A 19,831-nucleotide genomic window follows, 5' to 3' on the forward strand; every position below is an offset into this window, starting at 1 on the left:
TTTGAAAACAACCAACAGTCTAGACAATTGGATGACGTGTCGGTTGTGTCAATTAGAAAATCTGTTCATAGGTTGATTAGAACAGATAACAGAAGCCAAAAGCTCTGATTATAATTTAATTTATTTCAGCATCATCACATCTGTCCAATAATAATATAAAACAATATAAGAAATCTATGAAAGAGTCCATCCACAGTCCTGTGTATCGAAAACTGTGGGTAAAGAAGCTGCCCGGCAGCAAAGTTGCTGCCTCAACTTCTGCCCATCGAAGACATCATATCCTGTAATGACAGGTCAGTGTTCACCACCATCATTTCACTGTGTACACAGTCGGCTGCATGCTTTCAGTCCAGTGATGCTGTCCTTTAGCACGTGGCGGTCCTCGTATATTCGGGGGACCTGTGGTGGTTGAAACTTAATTATATTTCCCCCAAATGATTCTGGAACAACAAAGTGACAGTTTCAACAGCAGGACCCCAGAGTCCCAACTGCATTGATTGAATCAGTCAAAAAGCAATAGGGGGCTTTTACTAACTACAACCAGAATTACAGTGTTATCAGTGTTATGTGGCAACAAACAGGGTCTGGGTTTTGTAGTCCCAAATCCTAGTCTATCCTGGCTTGGTTTCATCACTGTAGTTGGAAGCAGGTTACGACTGGGTCTGGGGGAAAGCGATGGGGTATATTTGACTGTAGTGATCCACAAAATGGACCTCCAGGCCCTGGGTGATGTAGTCCTGCAGGTCAGAGAAGTCCTTCCTGTTCTCAGCTGGCAGGATGATGCAGGTCACACCAGCACGACGGGCCTGACAGGGACAAGAAAATCCAGTTTGAAATTGGTTTCAAAATGACTTTGAAGTGACTGCAAAAACAAGTATATTTTTTGCCCTGACAGCAGTGGGGTAGGGACTGTAATTATCTGTTTGTTGAAAATTCCCACATTCCCACAGAAATGTCTGAATAAGTGCTGGTCACATTATTCATGGTCCCTGGGGAATGATTACTAAAATCTACAGACATTAACAGACATTAACACAAGACAAATCCAACAAACTTTATGATTGTAATATAATCTACTTAGATTTTGTTTGTTGGTGGGAGTGTTGTAGATGTATAAAAGGGTGTTGTGTAAGTGTAACCAGAGGAGTATGCAGGAGTGTGTAAGGAGGAGGATGAATATTACAACACATTTCTGCCACATCCTGCCAATTGCTAAATAGTCTAAAATCATACCAGTGACCTTTAAAGCTCCAATATGTAACATTTCCAAATATCTATAAACTCTAGCTCTATGTTCTATATGTAGTTGAGTTGTTTACTTGCATTATTCCAAATGTTTCCAACAAAGTTCAAACTCAGAGAAATCTGTCATTTCATATATCCGTTGTGGTTGTCTGCCAGAAGCTGTCATACATTGACTGTTTATCCAGTTTGAAGTCACATTTTTACCATCCACTGTTTAGATCTTGGTGCTTTTCAACTTTAGATTTGAACCGGATGAAGGATTTTAGTTATTGGACGCTGAGCTAACGTTTGGCTCCCAACAACTCCGATGATACCCCGGCACTTCACAACATAATCAGACTTTGTCTTTTGTTGTGAGCGGCAGAAATTACATACTGTACATTTAATACATTGTATGTTTATATCCTCATCATATCAAGATAAAATGGAATAATTTCAAAAAACAAACAACATTTTTAATTTTAGATCAATTAATTCCATCCATTAGCCAGACCTGCTTAACCTTTGGAGTCAGCTGACACACGGCGAGAGGCAGGATACAACTTGGACAGGTCACCAGATATTGTATGGAGTTGCCCTTTAATAACAGTCCACCTAATTCTTTCATACAGACAGAAGTAAAGCTGTGTAGACCTGTTGTGAGGGTATCAAAGAAGTGAAACGGTGAAGATGTTGACAATTTTTAGAACCGCTACTAACAGTCTAGATAAGTACACAGAGGCTGTGACATCATACATGAGCTTCTGTGAAGACTGCTGTGTACTGTCACCCACCAAACTACAATTGAGTATTATATGTTGGTTTATAGTATTTTAAAATATTTTGTTTCCAAAAGAAAGCAATGTTCAAATTGTTGGCATATATTCTTTATTTTTAAATGTCCAGTGTGTAACATTTTGGAGGCTCTATTGTTAGAGATTTAAATTCAGTTTTTTTTTGGATTATAATCATCTGAAAATAAGAATTGTTGTGTGTTAGTTACCTTAGAATGAGCATTTTATAGCTACAGACACTGCGGGTCATCTTCAATAGAGTCCGCCATGTTTCTACAGTTGCCCAAAACAGACAAACCAAACACTGGCTCTAGATAGGGGTGTTCACCTTTTTTTCGTGCATTTCGCAGCCACCGTAGTTTCTCCTTTGCACTTAAAAGGCGAGGGTGATGTGATGGAGTTGTGATCTGCAACTACACCACTAGATGCTACATAATCCTACACACTGGACCTCTGAGTTCTGTTTTTACTACGTATGCAGCTTGCACAATAAAAATGTTATTATTAAAAAACAGAAACCCTAATAAGAAATATTACTGGGAAACCGGCAGGATCTTAAAAAATACTGTGATACAAATGTTGGTCATACTGCCCAACACTAGTGTGTGTTCTACTTACAGCGATAGTTTTCTCTTTGATTCCACCTACTGGCAGTATTTTGCCAGTCAGTGAAACTTCACCAGTCATTGCTACATTCTGACGCACTGGCTGATTGGTTGCCAAGGACAACAGGGCTGTGACAATGGTGCAGCCAGCGCTTGGTCCATCTTTTGGAGTCGCCCCCTAAAAACAAATGACAATTTAACATACAGGAATGAGCATTAGCCACAGTGTATTTTATTAAGGACATTTTCAAACAAATAAAATGTTCCTTCCCTTGCATACTATTTAGTAGAAAATTTAAATAGAAAAGGTAAAGTAATCAATAAGTAATTTATTTACAGTACTGTGTTGCCATGGTTACCTCAGGAACATGCAGGTGCAGGTGGGAGTTGACCAGGAAGAGATTTTCTGGTTCTTTGGTCATCAGGAAGGTTCTGGCAAAGGTTGAAGCAATCTTTGCACTTTCCTTCATAACATCACCCAGCTGACCTGCAGAGGAGCACAAACATCTGTAATACGCTTTCCGTACAGTATCAGACCTCCACCATGTAGACTGACCTCCGCCCTGAGGAGCTTCTCAGTTGCTGGCCTTCCTGACTAACCTGTAACCTCCAGTGAGCCCTCTCCTTTAGAATCCCCTCCTCCAGAGGGACGGCGCAGTGAGGTCTCAATGAACAGTGTCGACCCTCCTACACAGGGGACAAAATGCAGGCAAACCGTCAGTATGCTAGATTTTCTATTGGTACAGGTTTGTGTGTATGTGTATGTGTATATGTGTATGTGTGTGTGTGGGTGTGTGTGTGTGTGTGTGTATATGTGTATGTGTGTGTGTGTGTCACATCTCTCTCACCCATAGCGGTCCATGCCAACCCCATAACAACTCCTGGTGGGGTGACATTGTACATCCGATCCACTGTGAAAATAGGTTTACCCACGTAGTCCTGCAGGTTGTCAGGTGTAACAGTCACTGTGGCTTGCTCACCACTGACAATGCTGAATGCCACCTTACGGAACACCTAACAGACAGATGGACAAAGGTTTATACACAAAAACTAGACTTACTGCCCGATGGTTGTATTCCTCCACCAACCAGTCAAGTTGCAGTTTAAACTGGTGTCTGTCCAGATTCATTATATATGTGGTGAAAACTTTGAAGGAAGTTTATGTTTGGCTAAATTGAAGTTATCACTACATTGATGATAAATATGCATGATTCCAGTGTATATACATGTTTTGTATTGGCTGATCAGGTACACATGTATTTGATTACGTAAAGATGGATTTTTATAGTTAGTTATATAGTTTTTTTTGTAGAGTATAGTTAGAGTAAATGTGCTTTGTGTTCTCATGACATTTTTAGAAGGGAAGAATCCACACGCAACTCATTCACTCATTGAAAAAAAATCATCATCGCTAGGCGTGCTCCAATACTAGTGCTGGTGTGCTAATTACTGTTTACTCATTGTGTTGTCCCAGACAACATGCATGTGAAATCTGGAATTTCCTGGTTCATTCTTAAATTACGGCTTTAATCAATTTGTCACCAATTCAGTGCCCAACCAACTATGAAATATGGTCCCAATCTCCCCTTCTGTGGTCCCAATGTCCCCTCAATATGGCTCAAAAACATTTCCAGGACATTATGATGTCAGAGTGAAGTTCACCTTTGACCTTTTGGGTTTGGGAAGTTATGACCAAAACCTGTTTGTCATGGTAATATTGAGGTCACAGTGACCTTTGAGTCAAAAGTGTCACCAATTCAGTGTCCGACCAATGGTCATCACTTGTGTTTTGTGTGCTTTCTGTGCTTTGTGAGGTCACAGTGACCTTTGACCCCCAAATCAGTTTTTTCATTTTAAAGCAATTCCCTTGAGGCGCTCCTCAGATATCTGGTCACGAGAATGAGACAGACAGACGGACAACCTGAAAACATAATGCCTCTGGGCATAGCAATCACTGCATGAAAATTACTGGGGGATGTGCTACTTTCTATTGGTATAGGTATAGGTATAGAGGTAGAGCCGTCCACTAATCAGAAGATGGCTGTTCAATCCCTGACTCCCCTCGCTGCATGTCCAAGTCCTTGAGCAAGACACTGAACCCCAAATTGCTCCGATGCTGTGCATTGGTCTATGACTGTGTGTGAATACTTAGTTCCGTTCTGGTGAGCAGTTGGCACCTTGCATGGCAGCCACTGCCATCAGTATAGGAATATGTGTGAATGGGGTGAGTGTGACATGTAGTGTACAGAGCACTGAGTGCTCAAAAGACAAGAAAGGCGCTATATAAGTACAGTCCATTTACCATTTACTGTGCTGTGACTGTTCAGATTACTTTAACTGCTTACCCTATCAAAGGATGAAGCAGAAGTAGGATTCATGCAGAATGTTCTAAAACCTTTATTCTGAGGAGCCTCACAGAGCTTTACACTATTTTACCTTTTCAACTTGTTTCTGCAGGTTCCTGACTCCAGATTCTCTGCAATACTGCTTGATAAGCAGACTGAGGGCGTCAGATGAGAGTGAGGCCTTCTCCTCAGTCAGACCGCATAGAGAGCGGAGCTGGGGGACCAGGTATCGCTGGACAGACAGAGAAATGGAACTTAAAAGCATGATGTACTTTAAACCACTGCAAACCCTAACATTGTATGGGATGCTATGAAAGCTTACCTCAGAGGTCAAATAATAGCTTACACCTCAAGTAAACGCAAAAAGTATATAATCAAAATCCACTATCTTGAAAATAAGATTAAGAAACTAGAAAGACAACATGTACAATCATGTGACAGTATCATTCTCCAACAACTGAAAGCAAAACAGCTGGAATATAACATGCTTAATACACATTAAAATGCTATAAAAAGATTGAAACATAGATATTATGAAAAGGGAGACAAGGCAGGGAAGTTTTTAGCTTGGCAGATAAAGAAAGAGGAGACAAACATGGCAATATATACAATCCAAAAGGATGACACATTTACTAGTAATCCTAAAAGAGATTAATGACGCTTTCTTGAGTTATTAGCAGTCATTATATACATCTCAAGGATGTAACACTGTGAGTATACAGCATTTTTTGGATAAGCTCGCTCTTCTTACACTGTCTGATGATAAGAAGGAGATACTAGAGGGCAGTATTACAAAAGAGGAAGTGATGAAAGCTATGACCTCACTTGCCTCAGGAAAATCACCAGGTCATGATGGATTTCCTATGGAATTTTTCAAAGCATTTATTCCCAAACTGATAGAGCCCATGCTCTTAATGTTTAATTATGCCATAGAAACAGGTAGACTCCCAGAGTCACTAGAGCGGGCACTGATTATTGTTTTACCGAAACCGGGGAAGGATCCTAAACTCTGCAGCTCGTACATGCCTATTTCAATCTTGCCCAGTGAATATAATTTTTTTTCTAAAGTCCTTGAGACTTGAAAAAGTACTTCCTGACGTTATCAACATGGACCAAACAGGATTCATTCAGAATAGATCATCAATTGACAATGTACGATTATTTTTTTTATATAATTTACCCATGCGTTGCAGTATCACTAGATGCAGAAAAGGCGTTCGACCGTGTAGAGTGGCAGTACTTGTTTGAGACGATGGGAAGAATGAACATAGGTCCCAAATTCACTAACTTGGTCAAACTGCTTTACAAACACCCTACAGCACAAATACAAACTAAAAAAGACATTTCGGCCAGATTTGTTCTATCACGTAGCACTAGACAAGGCTGTTGCCTTTCACCTATATTATTTGCTATCGTGATTGAACCGCTAGCTACAGCTATAAGGTCTAACCTAGCCATTCATGGTATACAAATGGGTGACTGTATTCAGACTTTGCCGCTATATACGGACGATATATTGGTATACCTCTCAAGTCCAGATGAATCTATCCCAGCTCTTATGGACACACTGACAGAGTATGGTAAAATATCTGGCTATAAGATCAATATAAATAAAAGTGTTGTCATGCCCCTGAATGCCAATTGTTTCAATGGAGCCCTAATCACATTACCTATCTTGGACTTAAAATTCCAAATGAAGAGTCTAATTCATTCTCCCTTAACTATACACCATTACTAAAAAAGACAAAAGAGGACTGTAAGAGATGGAATGATTTACCTCCGTCTTTAATCGGGCGTATTAATTGCATAAAAATGAATGTATTACCAAAATACTTGTATCTTTTCCAGATGTTACCAATTGCTGTTCCGAAGCAATTTTTTTTAAACAACTCAACCTTTGCATCACACAGTTTATATGGAGAAACAAACCACCCAGGATAAAGATGACAATATTGCAAAACCCTCTAGAAAAAGGTGGACTGAAAGTCCCCAATTTGGAGGGTTTCTATTGGGCAGCACAAATTAGAGCAATATGGGTTTGGCAAACAGTGCAAGTCCATTCACCTAAGTGGAAACAAATTGAACAGAACCATTCAACAGAGTTGAAACTGGAATCAGTTCCATATATCAGCTCGCTTAGCTCTCTTTTGGTTACAACAACAAACCCAGTCATTGTCCATACTTATAAGATCTGGCAGAAAATTCGGAAGAAAACGGGCTGTATTCAACCTATTTATGACAAATCCCCTTTCCACTCCAATCCCTCTTTACCTAAAGCCCTTAGAGATGGTATTACAAACCTATGGTTTACAAAAGGTATTACAACTTTTGGGAATTTGTTTAAAGATGGAACCCTTCAGACTTTTGAAGGGCTCTCATCTCAGTATGGACTACCCCACAACCATTTTTCAAATACCTCCAGGTTAGGCACTTTGTTATCTCCGAACAAGGTGGCCATCTTCAACCATTAAAAGAGCAGCCTCTAGATAAACTTGTGCGTAGTAAACAGGAATTGAGGGGGTTTATATCCTACTCTTACTCAGGAATTTCCCAGATTATAGGTTGGGAAGAGCTAAGAGTGAAATGTAAATGGGAAGAAGACCTGGAGCGTAATTTTGAAGAAGGGGATTGGGAATCATTGTGTACTAGTAGTCAGTGTTTTTCTTTTAACTCTAGACATAAAATTACACAATACAATCTTATTCATAGAACATACTATACCCCTGACAGATTACAGAAAATAAAGTCTCAGTACTCCCAGTTTTGCCCAAGATGCAAATTGGGAATAGAAACGTTGGTACATATGTTTTGGACTTGCCCTTGTCTTAATTCATATTGGGTGTCTATACTCAAAGTGCTTAATGATATTACAGGACTAACCATCCCTGCAGAGCCAAGAGTAATTCTCCTGGGTGACACATCTATGATGAAAGTCAATAAAAACCAACTCAAATTTATTAGAATTGCCCTTATTACAGCCAATAAATGTATAGCTATGCATTGGAAAGATGTATCACCACCTACATTTGCTAGATGGACGAATGAACTAGCATCAAGTGAAAAGATTATGTATAATTTGAAGGGTAAACCTGGAGAGTTTCAAAAGATCTGGGGTGGTTTTCTAGCATATGTGGACATGGAGTCCACAATACAGTAATCGTTTTATATTTAAACAATGTCATGTGATTGTTAAACATGCTTATTCAACATTTGGTGCTGTTTCTAGCTTTATTTTTATTTGTTTTAATTTTCTTTTCTACCTCCCCCTGCTATTTATTCTCTCTCTGCAACAGTTTTGTTTTAGGCTAATTTTGTTTTTGCTTGGTTGTTTTATGATATATTGAAGGCTTGTATTTACTCTTACTTATTTGACTTGGTACATACTCTGTAGGAATGTATGGTCGGACCTGTAGGGGTGGGTTGAGTGGGAGGAGGGAGGGAGGGAAGGTGGGATGGGCTGATCTGGTACCTACTTGATATATTGTTGTACATTATCCTTTCATTCAGCTCTAGGGTTATTATGTAAAAAATCCAATAAAGATATTGTTGAAAAAAAAAAAAAGCATGATGTACGAGTGAGGCATATTCACTACTTCATACCTTAACTATGAAAAAAAAGAAATCTGCTATTATTAAAAGTATACAACAATAATCTTAATAACATCGTTTATACAGCACACTTTGTCTTTAACAAACACATTTGCAGAGGTAGAAGTTGGTGTTACCTCAGCGATAGCCAGTTTCTCCTGGGCCACATATCCAGACACATTGATCATCTCCATCCTGTCTCTGAGAGGCTCTGGGATGGTGTCGATCACATTGGCCGTGCAGATAAACAAAACCTTTATTGGGGCAAACAGAGACAGGCAAGACTTACAAAAACTGCATTTGTCAGTAGGACTGCGGAACTGTACTCACTCTTACCTTTGACAGATCTACAGGGACATCAAGGTAGTGGTCAAGGAAGTTGGCATTCTGTTCAGGATCCAGAAGCTCCAGCAAGGCAGAGGATGGGTCGCCCTGGTAACCACGACCAATCTTATCCACCTGGTGATGGCAGGTCAGATGAAGACTAATTTTCATCATCATTCTTCAGCACAATTCCCAGGATACAAGGCTTCTGTTCCCAAATTTGCTTGTTATAAGAGTCCTATTTTATCCCTCTGTCTATGTATATCTATATATCTATCTATATCTATCTCTATATCTATCTCTATATCTATCTATATCTATCTCTATCTATATCTATCTCTATCTATCTCTATCTCTATCTATATATATATATATATATATATAATATATAATAATAATAATAATAATAATACATTTTATTTAAAGGCGCCTCTCTGGGCACTCGAGGACACCGTACAAAGCATAAAAAATAAAAACAGTAAGAAATAAGAAACAGATAAAAAAAGACAATGTAGATAGTTAAGTGGGGTATGCAGTTCTGAATAGGTGAGTTTTTAGTCTTGATTTGAAGAGTGTAAGAGAGTCCAGGTTCCTGAGGTCCGGTGGGAGTGAGTTCCAAAGTTGGGGGGGCAGAGCGGCTGAAAGCCCTGCTCCCCATGGTGACGAGGCGGGCAGGAGGGACAGAAAGGTGGACAGAGGAGGCAGATCTGAGCGAATGGGAAGGGGTGGCGATGTTAAGGATTTCGGACAGATAAGGAGGGGAAAGGTTGTGGATGGCCTTGAACGTGAACAGGAGGATTTTGAAGTCTATGTGGAGTTTGACCGGGAGCCCATGGAGTTGCTGCAGAACAGGGGTGATGTGGTGGATGGAGGGGGTTCTGGTGATGATTCGAGCTGCAGAGTTCTGAACCAGTTGAAGTTTATGGAGGTATTTGTGAGGTAGCCCGAAAAGAAGGGAGTTGCAGTAGTCGATGCGGGAGGTGACAAGGCTGTGTACAAGAACGGCAGTGGAGTGGGGAGAAAGGGAGGGGCGAAGGCGATTAATATTGTGTAGGTGGAAATATGCAGACCGGGTGATGTTATTGATATAGGATTGGAAAGATATGGGATTGGAAAGATAATGTGCTGTCAAGGATGACACCCAGACTCTTAACCTTGGGGGAGGGGGAGACAGAGGAGTGTTGAGGGAAAAAACTGTCAGCTTTTGAGAGGGTTGATTTAGTGCCAATAAGAAGAAATTCTGTTTTATCACTGTTTAGTTTGAGGAAGTTGGAGGAGAACCAGGATTTGAGCTCGGTGAAGCAGTCAGTAAGGGAGGAAGGTGGGAGAGTGGAATTGGGTTTGCTGGAGAGGTAGAGCTGGGTGTCATGCGTGTAGCAATGAAAATGGATGTTGTATTTGCGGAAGATATAAATATATACCTATATCTATACACATTTATATATGTGTGTGTGTGTGTGTGTGTGTGTGTGTGTGTGTGTGTGTGTAGCATGAAGGGACACCAAACTGCAAACAATTTGTATTGATATTTATAATTTGACACAAAGGAGCAGAGAGAGAGGTTGAAGGTATTGGATTTTGGATAGGATTGCACATGTTTAGCCTAAAACAGCTTAAATCTGTCCTCAACATTTTTATGAATAATGCGTATGCTATATGGGAGAGGTGCTAAACCATGAAAAACAAATATGATTTTCTAAAGAGACCATATTATGAAGAAAGTATAATGAAATTATGGTATGTTTAAGTTTACTGTCCAGGACCTTGACAGCTCGCTCATTCAGATTGTATGAGTTTTAGTACTGTGTGAGTGGGGGGATTTCCCACGGTGCACTGAGCTCCTCTCTTTCTCTCTCTTTCTGCACTCATTCATGTCCCATTAATGCATGTTACTAACTTCATTTCTTCCCCGGAGTTCTTGTGCTTTCCTGTCTCGCAAGTTCTTATCGATCCTGGTGGAGCCTCCTGCCATGGACCTGCTAGATTGCCATTGCCAATACTGTTGTTGCTGTACACCTGTGTCTCTCTCTCTCTCTCTCTCTCTCTCTCCCTCTCTCCCTCTCTCTCTCCCTCCCTCCCTCCCTCTCCCTCTCCCCAACTGGTCGAGGCAGACGACCACCCACCTAGAGCCGGAGGATCTGTCCTAGGTTTCTGCCTTTTAACAGGCAGTTTTTCCTTGCCCTTGTCGCCAAGGTCTTGCTCATGGTGGTACTGTTGGGTCTCTGTAAATAATGTTTTAAAGAGTTCGGTCTAGACCTGCTCTATTTGAAAAGTGTCCTGAGATATTATATAGGGTAATATTGATATGGGTTTATACTTAACTTAACAGACACAAGCACAGGAGCTGCACCACCATACTGACCTCATCTATTAGCACCAGAGGGTTCTCTGTCTTGGTTTTCTTCAGGCACTGGATAATCTTCCCTGGCATCGCTCCAACATATGTCCTCCTGAACACACAGAAAATTTAGAAAATCATGTGTGCATGTATTTACCTAATACATAAAACACTAAATAACTGTTCCAATAATGGAATAATAACGTCTGCCTCTCTGCCTTCTGTGTCCACTGCTGTTAGTTTGTAAAAAAAAAAAAGTTTTAAATAAGGTTATTTCAAATACAATAATTAAAATTACTATAATTAATATTTTTATTCTTTATTCTAAGGATGGTGAAGGATCTCTAAAAGTTGGTATTTTGTTGTAAAAATGTAGTAGTAGTTTATAAATAAGTATAGCCTTTACTGTTCTCTTCACATTTTGTATCATCATATCCATATCCTCCACAACAAACAGAATTATCAGTTATCTGCCCTGAAATTCCATATCAGTACATCTCTCGTTGTTGTTACATTTCCATCTCCAGCTTTCACCCACCAAACTGTCTGAACCTCTTCCCACCCTGCCCCTGCTAAATACACAGCACTCTGTACATTGATACTGACAAAGCTGTCAAGAAATTCCTTTAAGTAATAATGGCAGTATAGACTTCCAGACCTGTGTCCCTTAATCTCAGCCACATCGGTCATCCCTCCCACGCTGAACCTGAAGTATTGTCTATTCAGAGCTCTGGCTATCGAGCGGGCGATGGAGGTCTTTCCCACACCTGGAGGACCGTAGAAACACAGGATCTTTCCCTGGGTGGAGCCACGCAGCTGGCTCACTGCTATGAATTCCTGCACAAAGACAGAGAGGAAGTCAGGTTCATTTTTACTGGGAAAAAAACTTGTGGATAGATATATGGCAACCATTTAAGTAAAATATTTTTTTTCTGGATATTTGAAATGGTGTGTTGCATTTGCTGACCAATATGCGTTTCTTAACATCATCCATTCCGTAATGATCTTCTTCCAGAACCTCTTTGGCTCTCTCCAATTTTAAGTTTTCTTCACTGTTGGTACCCCAAGGCATGCTGGTCAGCCACTCCAGGTAGTTCCGAGTTACGCTGAAACACACAGTTGTTCTTTCTTTATGTTTGTTGAAGTGTGAAGTGAAGACAGAGCAGAAATGTTTTCAGTGTCTTCAGTGCATACAAAAGGACAGAGCTTAGCTAAAGAGAGATTACCATTAAAGCTTCTCTGTGGAGTTTTCCAAAGTTGTGCTTACATTCAGTGTTTCCCACCAGAACACACTGGGCCTCATTCACTAATTTGTGTGTAGAAATGTTTTTCGTTTGCGCACAAATGAAGTGGAATATGCAACATCACAGTCATCAAACGTGTGAACCAGTCACTTTTGTTCTTTGTGTTTGCAATTAATACTGCCACTGCCCCCATTTCTCTATACAAGGAAATACAATTGCCAAGAGAAGTATCATGGAGAAAGTGGTGCAGGTGTTGCAAGAGAGAAGCATGGCCCCTGAAGCAAAAAAGCATAAGCAAAGCAAAGCCCACGATTCTTAATTGCAGTCCCCATGATATGCACCATTGAAACATTTTGAAATTTTAAACTTTCTGCACCAGTGGAAGTAAGTGAGCTAAATATAGTACCAGAAATGAAAAGGTCAGGGGTCAATCATTTTCCAGAGATCATGAATAGCTAAACTACATTTCCTGCCTCTGTTCAGGTACTGTGTCCCTTAAGCCAAACAAGTAACATCATAATTCAACAGGCCCTGCCTGGATAGTGGGAAAAAAAAATACACAAGACCAACTTGAATTCTGAGGAGTGGTTGTCCAGCAATCCCAGTTTGTTGAGTTCTTCATTGATTACATCCATTATGTGCTGAGGGACAGTCCGTTCTTTGAGTCTCTCTCTAAACTTCTCCTCAATAGCTTCTTTATCTTCTTTTTCCAGACCCAGCTCCTGAAAACACCGAACGAACGAACACACACACACACACACACACACACACACACACACACACATTATCCTGGGAAAATATTAAGCCAAACTGCCTTTAAGAATTATGACATTAACAATTCTCCACGTCAGTAAAAACACATAACTCTAGAATCACAAGATAAAGGGATACATGTTGACAGTAGGGATGTGCATTTCAGGCAAAAGTACTATTCGATAATCGTGGGGTACTAATCGATTAATATTCGAATATTAATCTAATAATACCCCCCCTTTGCTCAGAAAGAGATCCGCCGCGATTTTTCAGAGCTCTGTCTTTTTATTTTGACAGTGATGCAATTCACAGCACAACATTATAGAACTGTTACACTGAACACATAGTGCGGTGACTTCAAGCAATAATAATATTTTACTGAACAACTGAACATACCTGAGAGACAGCATCGCTGACGTGAACATTTTTAACATGCCCGCCCGTCTTCATAATCCGAGCAATAGTTTACGACTGCAGCCTATTACATGCTTTTATTTAGAAAGATGAGCATGTCCACATGCTCGGGATGAAGACGGGAGCGAAGTCTATTTACAATAACGCCGTGGAAAACACCCTCTCCGACGGCACACACAAGGATGCACTCGCTAATTTTGCCGGTTGGGGATATTTGTTGTCGTTGGTTTTCCACCAGAACAAAAAGCTATAAAAGCTATACGAAAGCTTTTCCTCGCAGAGTTTACATTGTACCTCTGTGTCACTTGTTTTTTTGAAATAGCCCCACATGGAACTTTTTGACGGTTGCTTCAGTAATCTCTCCATCATATCTTCTTCTCTGTTTGCTTCCTTCTACAGCCTGGCATCTAGCCCGCCACACTGTGTATCATCAAGTGCTACGCTGCCCCCGTGCGGAGGGCGCCAGTAATACAACATATTATTTTTCCAGATACGATGAACTATTCGATTTTTTATGATTTAATGACTAATCGAATATTCGAAAAGCGATGCCCATCCCTAGTTGACAGTCTTCATGTCAGTTCAGCATCAATATAATCCAAGAAAGATAGACTGTATCCAAAAAACAAACAAACTTTAGATTTTGACTACTCAACTCAACTTAATAGTTTGCTTTTTAAAATATTTAAAATCGTAAATTGGATGTGGTGTAAAAAAAAAAAAATCAGAGATTATGTTTTTATGCCATATTTCCCAGCCTTAGTTGCAAGTCTAAAGCTTTTACAGATTTTCACATCTGCTGCAGGCAGTGTTCTGACAGACAGTGACAGACAGACAGACAAGCACAGAATCAGAGTGCTCTACCTTCTTAATGATCTTGAGCTGCTCCTGGAGCAGGTACTTCCTGTGAGTCTGTTTGATCTTCTCTTCCACCTGTGAACAGAGCCAGGGGAGAAGTGAATGACTGAGGGCAATAAGCAGTGAGTAGTGGCTGGTTATAGCTCATTTATGTTTGGTGAAGTATCGTGACCTCTGACCTCTCGGCCCAGTCGCTGCTGCAGTTTGCTCAGCTCATACTCCTTCTTCAGCAGAGACAGAGCCTTGTAGAGACGCTTCGGGATCTGCGGCAACACACAGCAACAGGTTTCAAAGACCTGCACATATAACTCATTGTACATTGTACACTTTCAATGGAGGAACCTAAATATAAAATACAAACATATATAATTTGTCTTTATTCAGCGCTCTGCGCAATAACAAAGTTTTAACTCAGGGAAGTGTCTGTGTGCTGATCTTTATTAGAGGTGTGAACATTAACCAGAAGTCTGTTTGCCAAATTAACCACTTTGTCCTTATCTTTGAAGTCTTGTAACAAAACATACTGTTTGAAAACTTGCAATAACTTGTACAGATCTGGGCCTCACTTATAAAAATGTTCTTAGGTTTACACTTGAACTTAGTCTTAAGATCATTTAAGCAGAGGATGTACTTCCTGCAACAGCTCAGGAAGCCCAACCTGCCTAAGGAACTGCTGATCCAGTTCTATACTGCCATAATTCAGTCTGTTCTCTGTTCAACCACTGTGGTTTGGATCGGCCACCAAACAGGACAGGAACAGACTACAGCGGACAGTTAGGACTGCAGAGAGGATCACTGGTGCCAATCTGCCCTCCATTCAGGGCCTTTACTTGTCCAAAGTCAGGAAATGGGCAGGTAACATCACTGCAGATCCATCTCACCCTGGACACAACCTGTTCCAACTCCTCCCCTCTGGTAGGCACAACAGAGCACTGTGCGCCAAAACAGACACAGGAACAGTTTCTACCCACAGGCCATCACTCTGACCAACAGTTAACTGCCCTGTACAATAACCCTAGGACTCTTAATTAAACCATTTATTACTAATTTTCCATTTCTTTTTTAAAAACTTAAAACATATTCTATTCTAATACATCTACCTATGCTGTTCATACTGTATGTACTGTATCTATGTTAATTGAGAGCAACATAAAACCGGAGTCACATTCCTTGTATGTGCACACATACCTGGCCAATAAATGTTATTCTGATTCTGATTTCTGATGGCGTGCTTACATCCACTCTTTTTAAGAAAACATTTCCTGGGACTTTTTTTTGACAATACAGGACAGCACTTGCTCACTACCGGTGGTAAGCAGTAGGTGGTCAGTGTTTATGGGACGTTAGCTTGCTTTCATGGCACGCTTGACTGTCTCCAAACTGACAGTTTTCCTTTAAGACTGTCTACAGCATTTCCAAAATAGACCAAAGCCAAAAGCTCGCTGCAAGTGGTGTGAACAGCTTTTTTCTTCTGTTCCGCTTTCCGTCTGGCAAACCTACTTTGACATTTCATACCACGCAGCTTATTTGATAAAACACAATTTTCCAGTTCAATATGGATTATTTCCAGGATATTTGGTGTTTTTAATGAAATTCCTGGTGTTTTTTGGAGATTGGAGAACTAGTCTCTTAATTTCCAGCTTTTCCAGGATGTGAGGAGACCCTTATATAAAAGATACAAAGAAACCTACAGAGGTTCAGCAACGGAAATACAGTTTATCTTCATGGATTATATGGATGCCAAACGAAACTATTTATACATGGTTTTCTGTAGTGGCTCTAAGTCATTCTTAAGTAAAAACTTGATCTTAAGTCTCTTTTATTAATGAGGCCAAAGTTTTTTTTAAATTGTGAAATGGGCTTAATGCTGCCCCTTCTGATTGGCTAAAAACAACCGTTATGACAGTGGCGAGCCCAGCCGTAGTTTGTCTGGGTGTGTCCTTCCCTATTTGCATCATGGGGCAGTAATAATCCTACAAACAACAAACACGGACAAGCCACACAAAACTGATACATCAGCTTTATCTGAACAGAATGGCTCAGTTTAAGAGTAAAGACTTCAAGGATCAGGACGAACTTGTTGGTTTGACAAATGCATGTCTGATTAACTTCCCCACCTCCATTAAGGAGCAACATCCGGCCACTATACAGGAATGACCCAGGACTGTCTGTCACACAGTAGATACTGTAAGACAGTCCCAAACAGGCCTTTAAGCATGCAGACCGCTCACATTGATCTCCTCCAGGACATCTTGTAGTTCATGTGACTCTGCTCCTGTCAGAGCTGCTCCCATGTCACTCAGGTAAATGGGATTATCAACCACTCTCTGACCAGCCTGCATCATCTGGAGGACCGACTCTCTGAGAGAGAGAGACACACACAGAGACACACACACAGACACACACACAGACAGTCAGACAGACAGACAGACACACATTTCAGAACACTTCTATTTAAGCATCACTCCATTTGGATTTCTTCTTGAGCCTGCTGGCCTAAGACTAATTCAATCACTGACTTTAAATTGAATGAAGAGGCATATAGGACTGTAGTGCAAACAGAGAGAACTGGACTTTCTAAGACTTCAAGTAAGAGTGACTAAACAGGGGGCGCCTGGTTAGCTCAGTTGGTAGAGCTGGCGTCCCATGTACCGAGGCTGAGTCCTTGCTGCAGCGGCCCAGGGTTCAAATCCAACCTGCAGCCCTTTGCTGCGTGTCATCCCCTCCCTCTGCCCCCCCTTCCTGTCTCTCTCCAGCTGTCACTGTCAATAAAAAAGGCAATAAAAAGCCCCCAAAAAATATACCTAAAAAAAAAAGAAAAAGAGTAAATAAACAGCTAAAAGCTGCTAGCTGTTTATCATTTAGCTGTTATTTACTCGTGTCTCTCCCGCAGACAACACACAGCATCATCAGTTACTGACCTCGTCGTAAATATAAAACATTTTCTTTAGTCTTTATGAAAGGGATGCATTTATATATATGATGGCTGATTAATTATTAGTCAATAATGGGAAATTTGAATTATTGCATATTATTCCAATGATTAAATTATAGCCAAATTTATTGTTTAATCAATTGTTTAATAGCCTTTATGAAAGTCAAAGTATGTTGTTAACAATAGTGATGAATTCAATTTGGTTAGCTTAGAATCCAGTTATCTTATTGTTATCGGCCATGTAATTAACGGTTATTGGTACTGGCTGAAAAAAAAAAAAAATCCATGTCATGCATTGCCTTTAACCTGTTGCCTAGAGTACCACGGGCTGGAGGTACACCAAAACAGAAGACAGCATTTTCTGTAATTCATTTCAGATTGTCAATCTAGTTTTAAAAAATGTTCACACTAACTATATCGTAATAAGATCAAAACCGGGAGACTAACCAGATTAACCAGAGTACTTACTACATTAGCACTACATGAACATGCACAGGTCTGACAGAGCAGTGTCAGAACTGACCTGTAGAGGGGGTTGAGTGCGATGATGTCCCTGATGGTCTTCACTATCTCTGCTGTCAATGCCTGTAGAACCGACAGACAGGAAGACAGACAGGAAGACACACACACACACACACACACACACACACACACACACACACACACACACACACACACACACACACACACACACACACAAGTTAGTTTTTAGGTTCTGCCAGGTTCTATTTCGTTTCTACACCTGTATATCCGTCGCACGCATATGCAGGTCGAGTGTTTTTATCATCAAAGTCACCTGTGACCTGGGTGACGTATGCCCTGTGCCCCGGCACAAAAGGCAGGTGCACCCAGGAAGTGACCTCTTGCAACATTTTCACGAGTTTTCAAACAGACTTTGGCGTAGCTGGAAGTCTTGTTACCCAAACGGGTTGGAGCTGTGAATTTACACCCTCCAAAAGATTGCGACTAGCCGCCTTAAAACGATTGCACTCATTACATAAGGTAAGACTGTTTTTTTTTTAAGAAAAGAGTTAACGTTGTGTTACAGCCACGCCGCATGGCCAACTTATAGTCAGCTGTGTCGGTGTTCAATTCAATTCAATTCAATTTTATTTGTATAGCGCCAATTCATTCGTGTTCAGAAGAGAGGTAGGCGACGATACGGCGGAGATTCCCTCCCACAAACTTTCTTTTCTTGTAACAGAACGCAGTAGTGGTCTCGCTTTAAATGCGTTTGTCCAAATTCTCCCAGTGAGTCATCGGAGACTATTTCAGTTGTTTGGTACGCGCTCATAGGTTTATGGAGCGGTGAGTATCATTTACTTGTTATTGTTATTATTGTAGTTGTTAGCGCTGTTAGGCTGCAGGCCAATTAGGCTCAGCTTTTTTTTCTTTGAGAAGACGCTAATAGTGAGAGATAAAGTTGGCATTGGCGGCAGTCGCTCGTGAGCCAAGCCACCCCGTAACTGAGTTGATTAAGAAGCAACCTTTTGTCACTCCCCTGGTTTAATAGATCCTTCTTTGTTTGACAATCGTGGTGCATAATGTGCTCGCTCAGACACCTCACGATCGCTCCGCATATTCCGTTACACGGGAGAAGGAGGTATTCAGTCTTGAAATTCATTGCTGTACAGGAGTGTGTTCGCTCCAGGCGGCGCTACGTTAGGCTATATAGTAGCAATAAGTTATTTCGCGTTAAGCTAGAAGTGATTATCTACATCATATTGTTAGCATCACTGTCAACAATAACAGCACCTGGGACAGTGTGACACACTGGTAACCACGGTGTAGGCTACCTACTTGCAGCATGAGGGAAGGCACGTTCAGTGACAATGTTTATGACATGTGTTGACTGCCGGGCCCCTCTTGAGCCAGATGATGGCCACGACAGATGTCCTTCCTGCCTTGGTATTGGCCACCTTAGACAGGGGCTAATGGAGCTGGCGTGCATGAATTGCACTTGCCTAAGCCGGCGCGGTCAGCCAGACTGGCTCAGCTAGAGAGGACCACTGGGGCTCAGCGGCCTCCGCCACACAGGGACAGTCCTCCACCTCCAAGTCCTCACAAGCGTCGAAGGACTGAGAAATGTCCCTAGTACAGGTAAACCTAAAAAGGTTGCCCTATCACGAAAGGTGGACAGTTTAACGTCTGAATTTGCACAGATTAAGGCTCTCCTTCAGAAATTACAGCCATTAGGTGCAGGGGCAGGTAGTGGTCTCGCTACAGCCCAACGACTGTCGCCACCACCTCCATCAGTCAGGCCCATTTTAAAGGTGGCACTGGTGCGTCTGGGGTTAGATAGGGCACCAGTCGTAGTAACTCCTCAGAGTGCATTTTTTAAGACGCCTCCTCAGTCAACAGCTCTCTGTGTCCCACCATCAGCTCCATACATTGAGGAGCTCCAAAGGT

The 19,831-nt window shown here is 41.1% G+C and overlaps 1 protein-coding gene across 2 annotated transcripts in view; it reads right to left on the minus strand.

Annotated features, from left to right (window-relative positions):
* Nucleotides 1–103: 103 nt before the first annotated feature.
* The window catches only part of lonp1 (lon peptidase 1, mitochondrial), a 28,384-nt gene continuing 8,656 nt past the window's right edge, over nt 104–19,831 (minus strand). For both annotated transcript variants that reach the window (XM_051377771.1, XM_051377772.1), the window contains exons 6-21: nt 17,946–18,007; nt 16,719–16,848; nt 14,667–14,750; nt 14,494–14,562; nt 13,033–13,184; nt 12,186–12,324; nt 11,877–12,055; nt 11,243–11,330; nt 8,893–9,015; nt 8,694–8,810; nt 5,060–5,200; nt 3,472–3,637; nt 3,224–3,310; nt 2,983–3,110; nt 2,637–2,801; nt 104–806 (exon numbers count right to left, since the gene is read on the minus strand). In XM_051377771.1, coding sequence (XP_051233731.1) covers nt 651–806; nt 2,637–2,801; nt 2,983–3,110; nt 3,224–3,310; nt 3,472–3,637; nt 5,060–5,200; nt 8,694–8,810; nt 8,893–9,015; nt 11,243–11,330; nt 11,877–12,055; nt 12,186–12,324; nt 13,033–13,184; nt 14,494–14,562; nt 14,667–14,750; nt 16,719–16,848; nt 17,946–18,007 — 1,986 coding nt within the window. In that variant the 3' untranslated portion in view covers nt 104–650. The remainder of the gene's footprint in view (nt 807–2,636; nt 2,802–2,982; nt 3,111–3,223; nt 3,311–3,471; nt 3,638–5,059; nt 5,201–8,693; nt 8,811–8,892; nt 9,016–11,242; nt 11,331–11,876; nt 12,056–12,185; nt 12,325–13,032; nt 13,185–14,493; nt 14,563–14,666; nt 14,751–16,718; nt 16,849–17,945; nt 18,008–19,831) is intronic.

This window comes from Dicentrarchus labrax, unplaced genomic scaffold, assembly GCF_905237075.1.
Source record: "Dicentrarchus labrax unplaced genomic scaffold, dlabrax2021, whole genome shotgun sequence".
Taxonomy (NCBI): Eukaryota; Metazoa; Chordata; class Actinopteri; family Moronidae; genus Dicentrarchus; species Dicentrarchus labrax.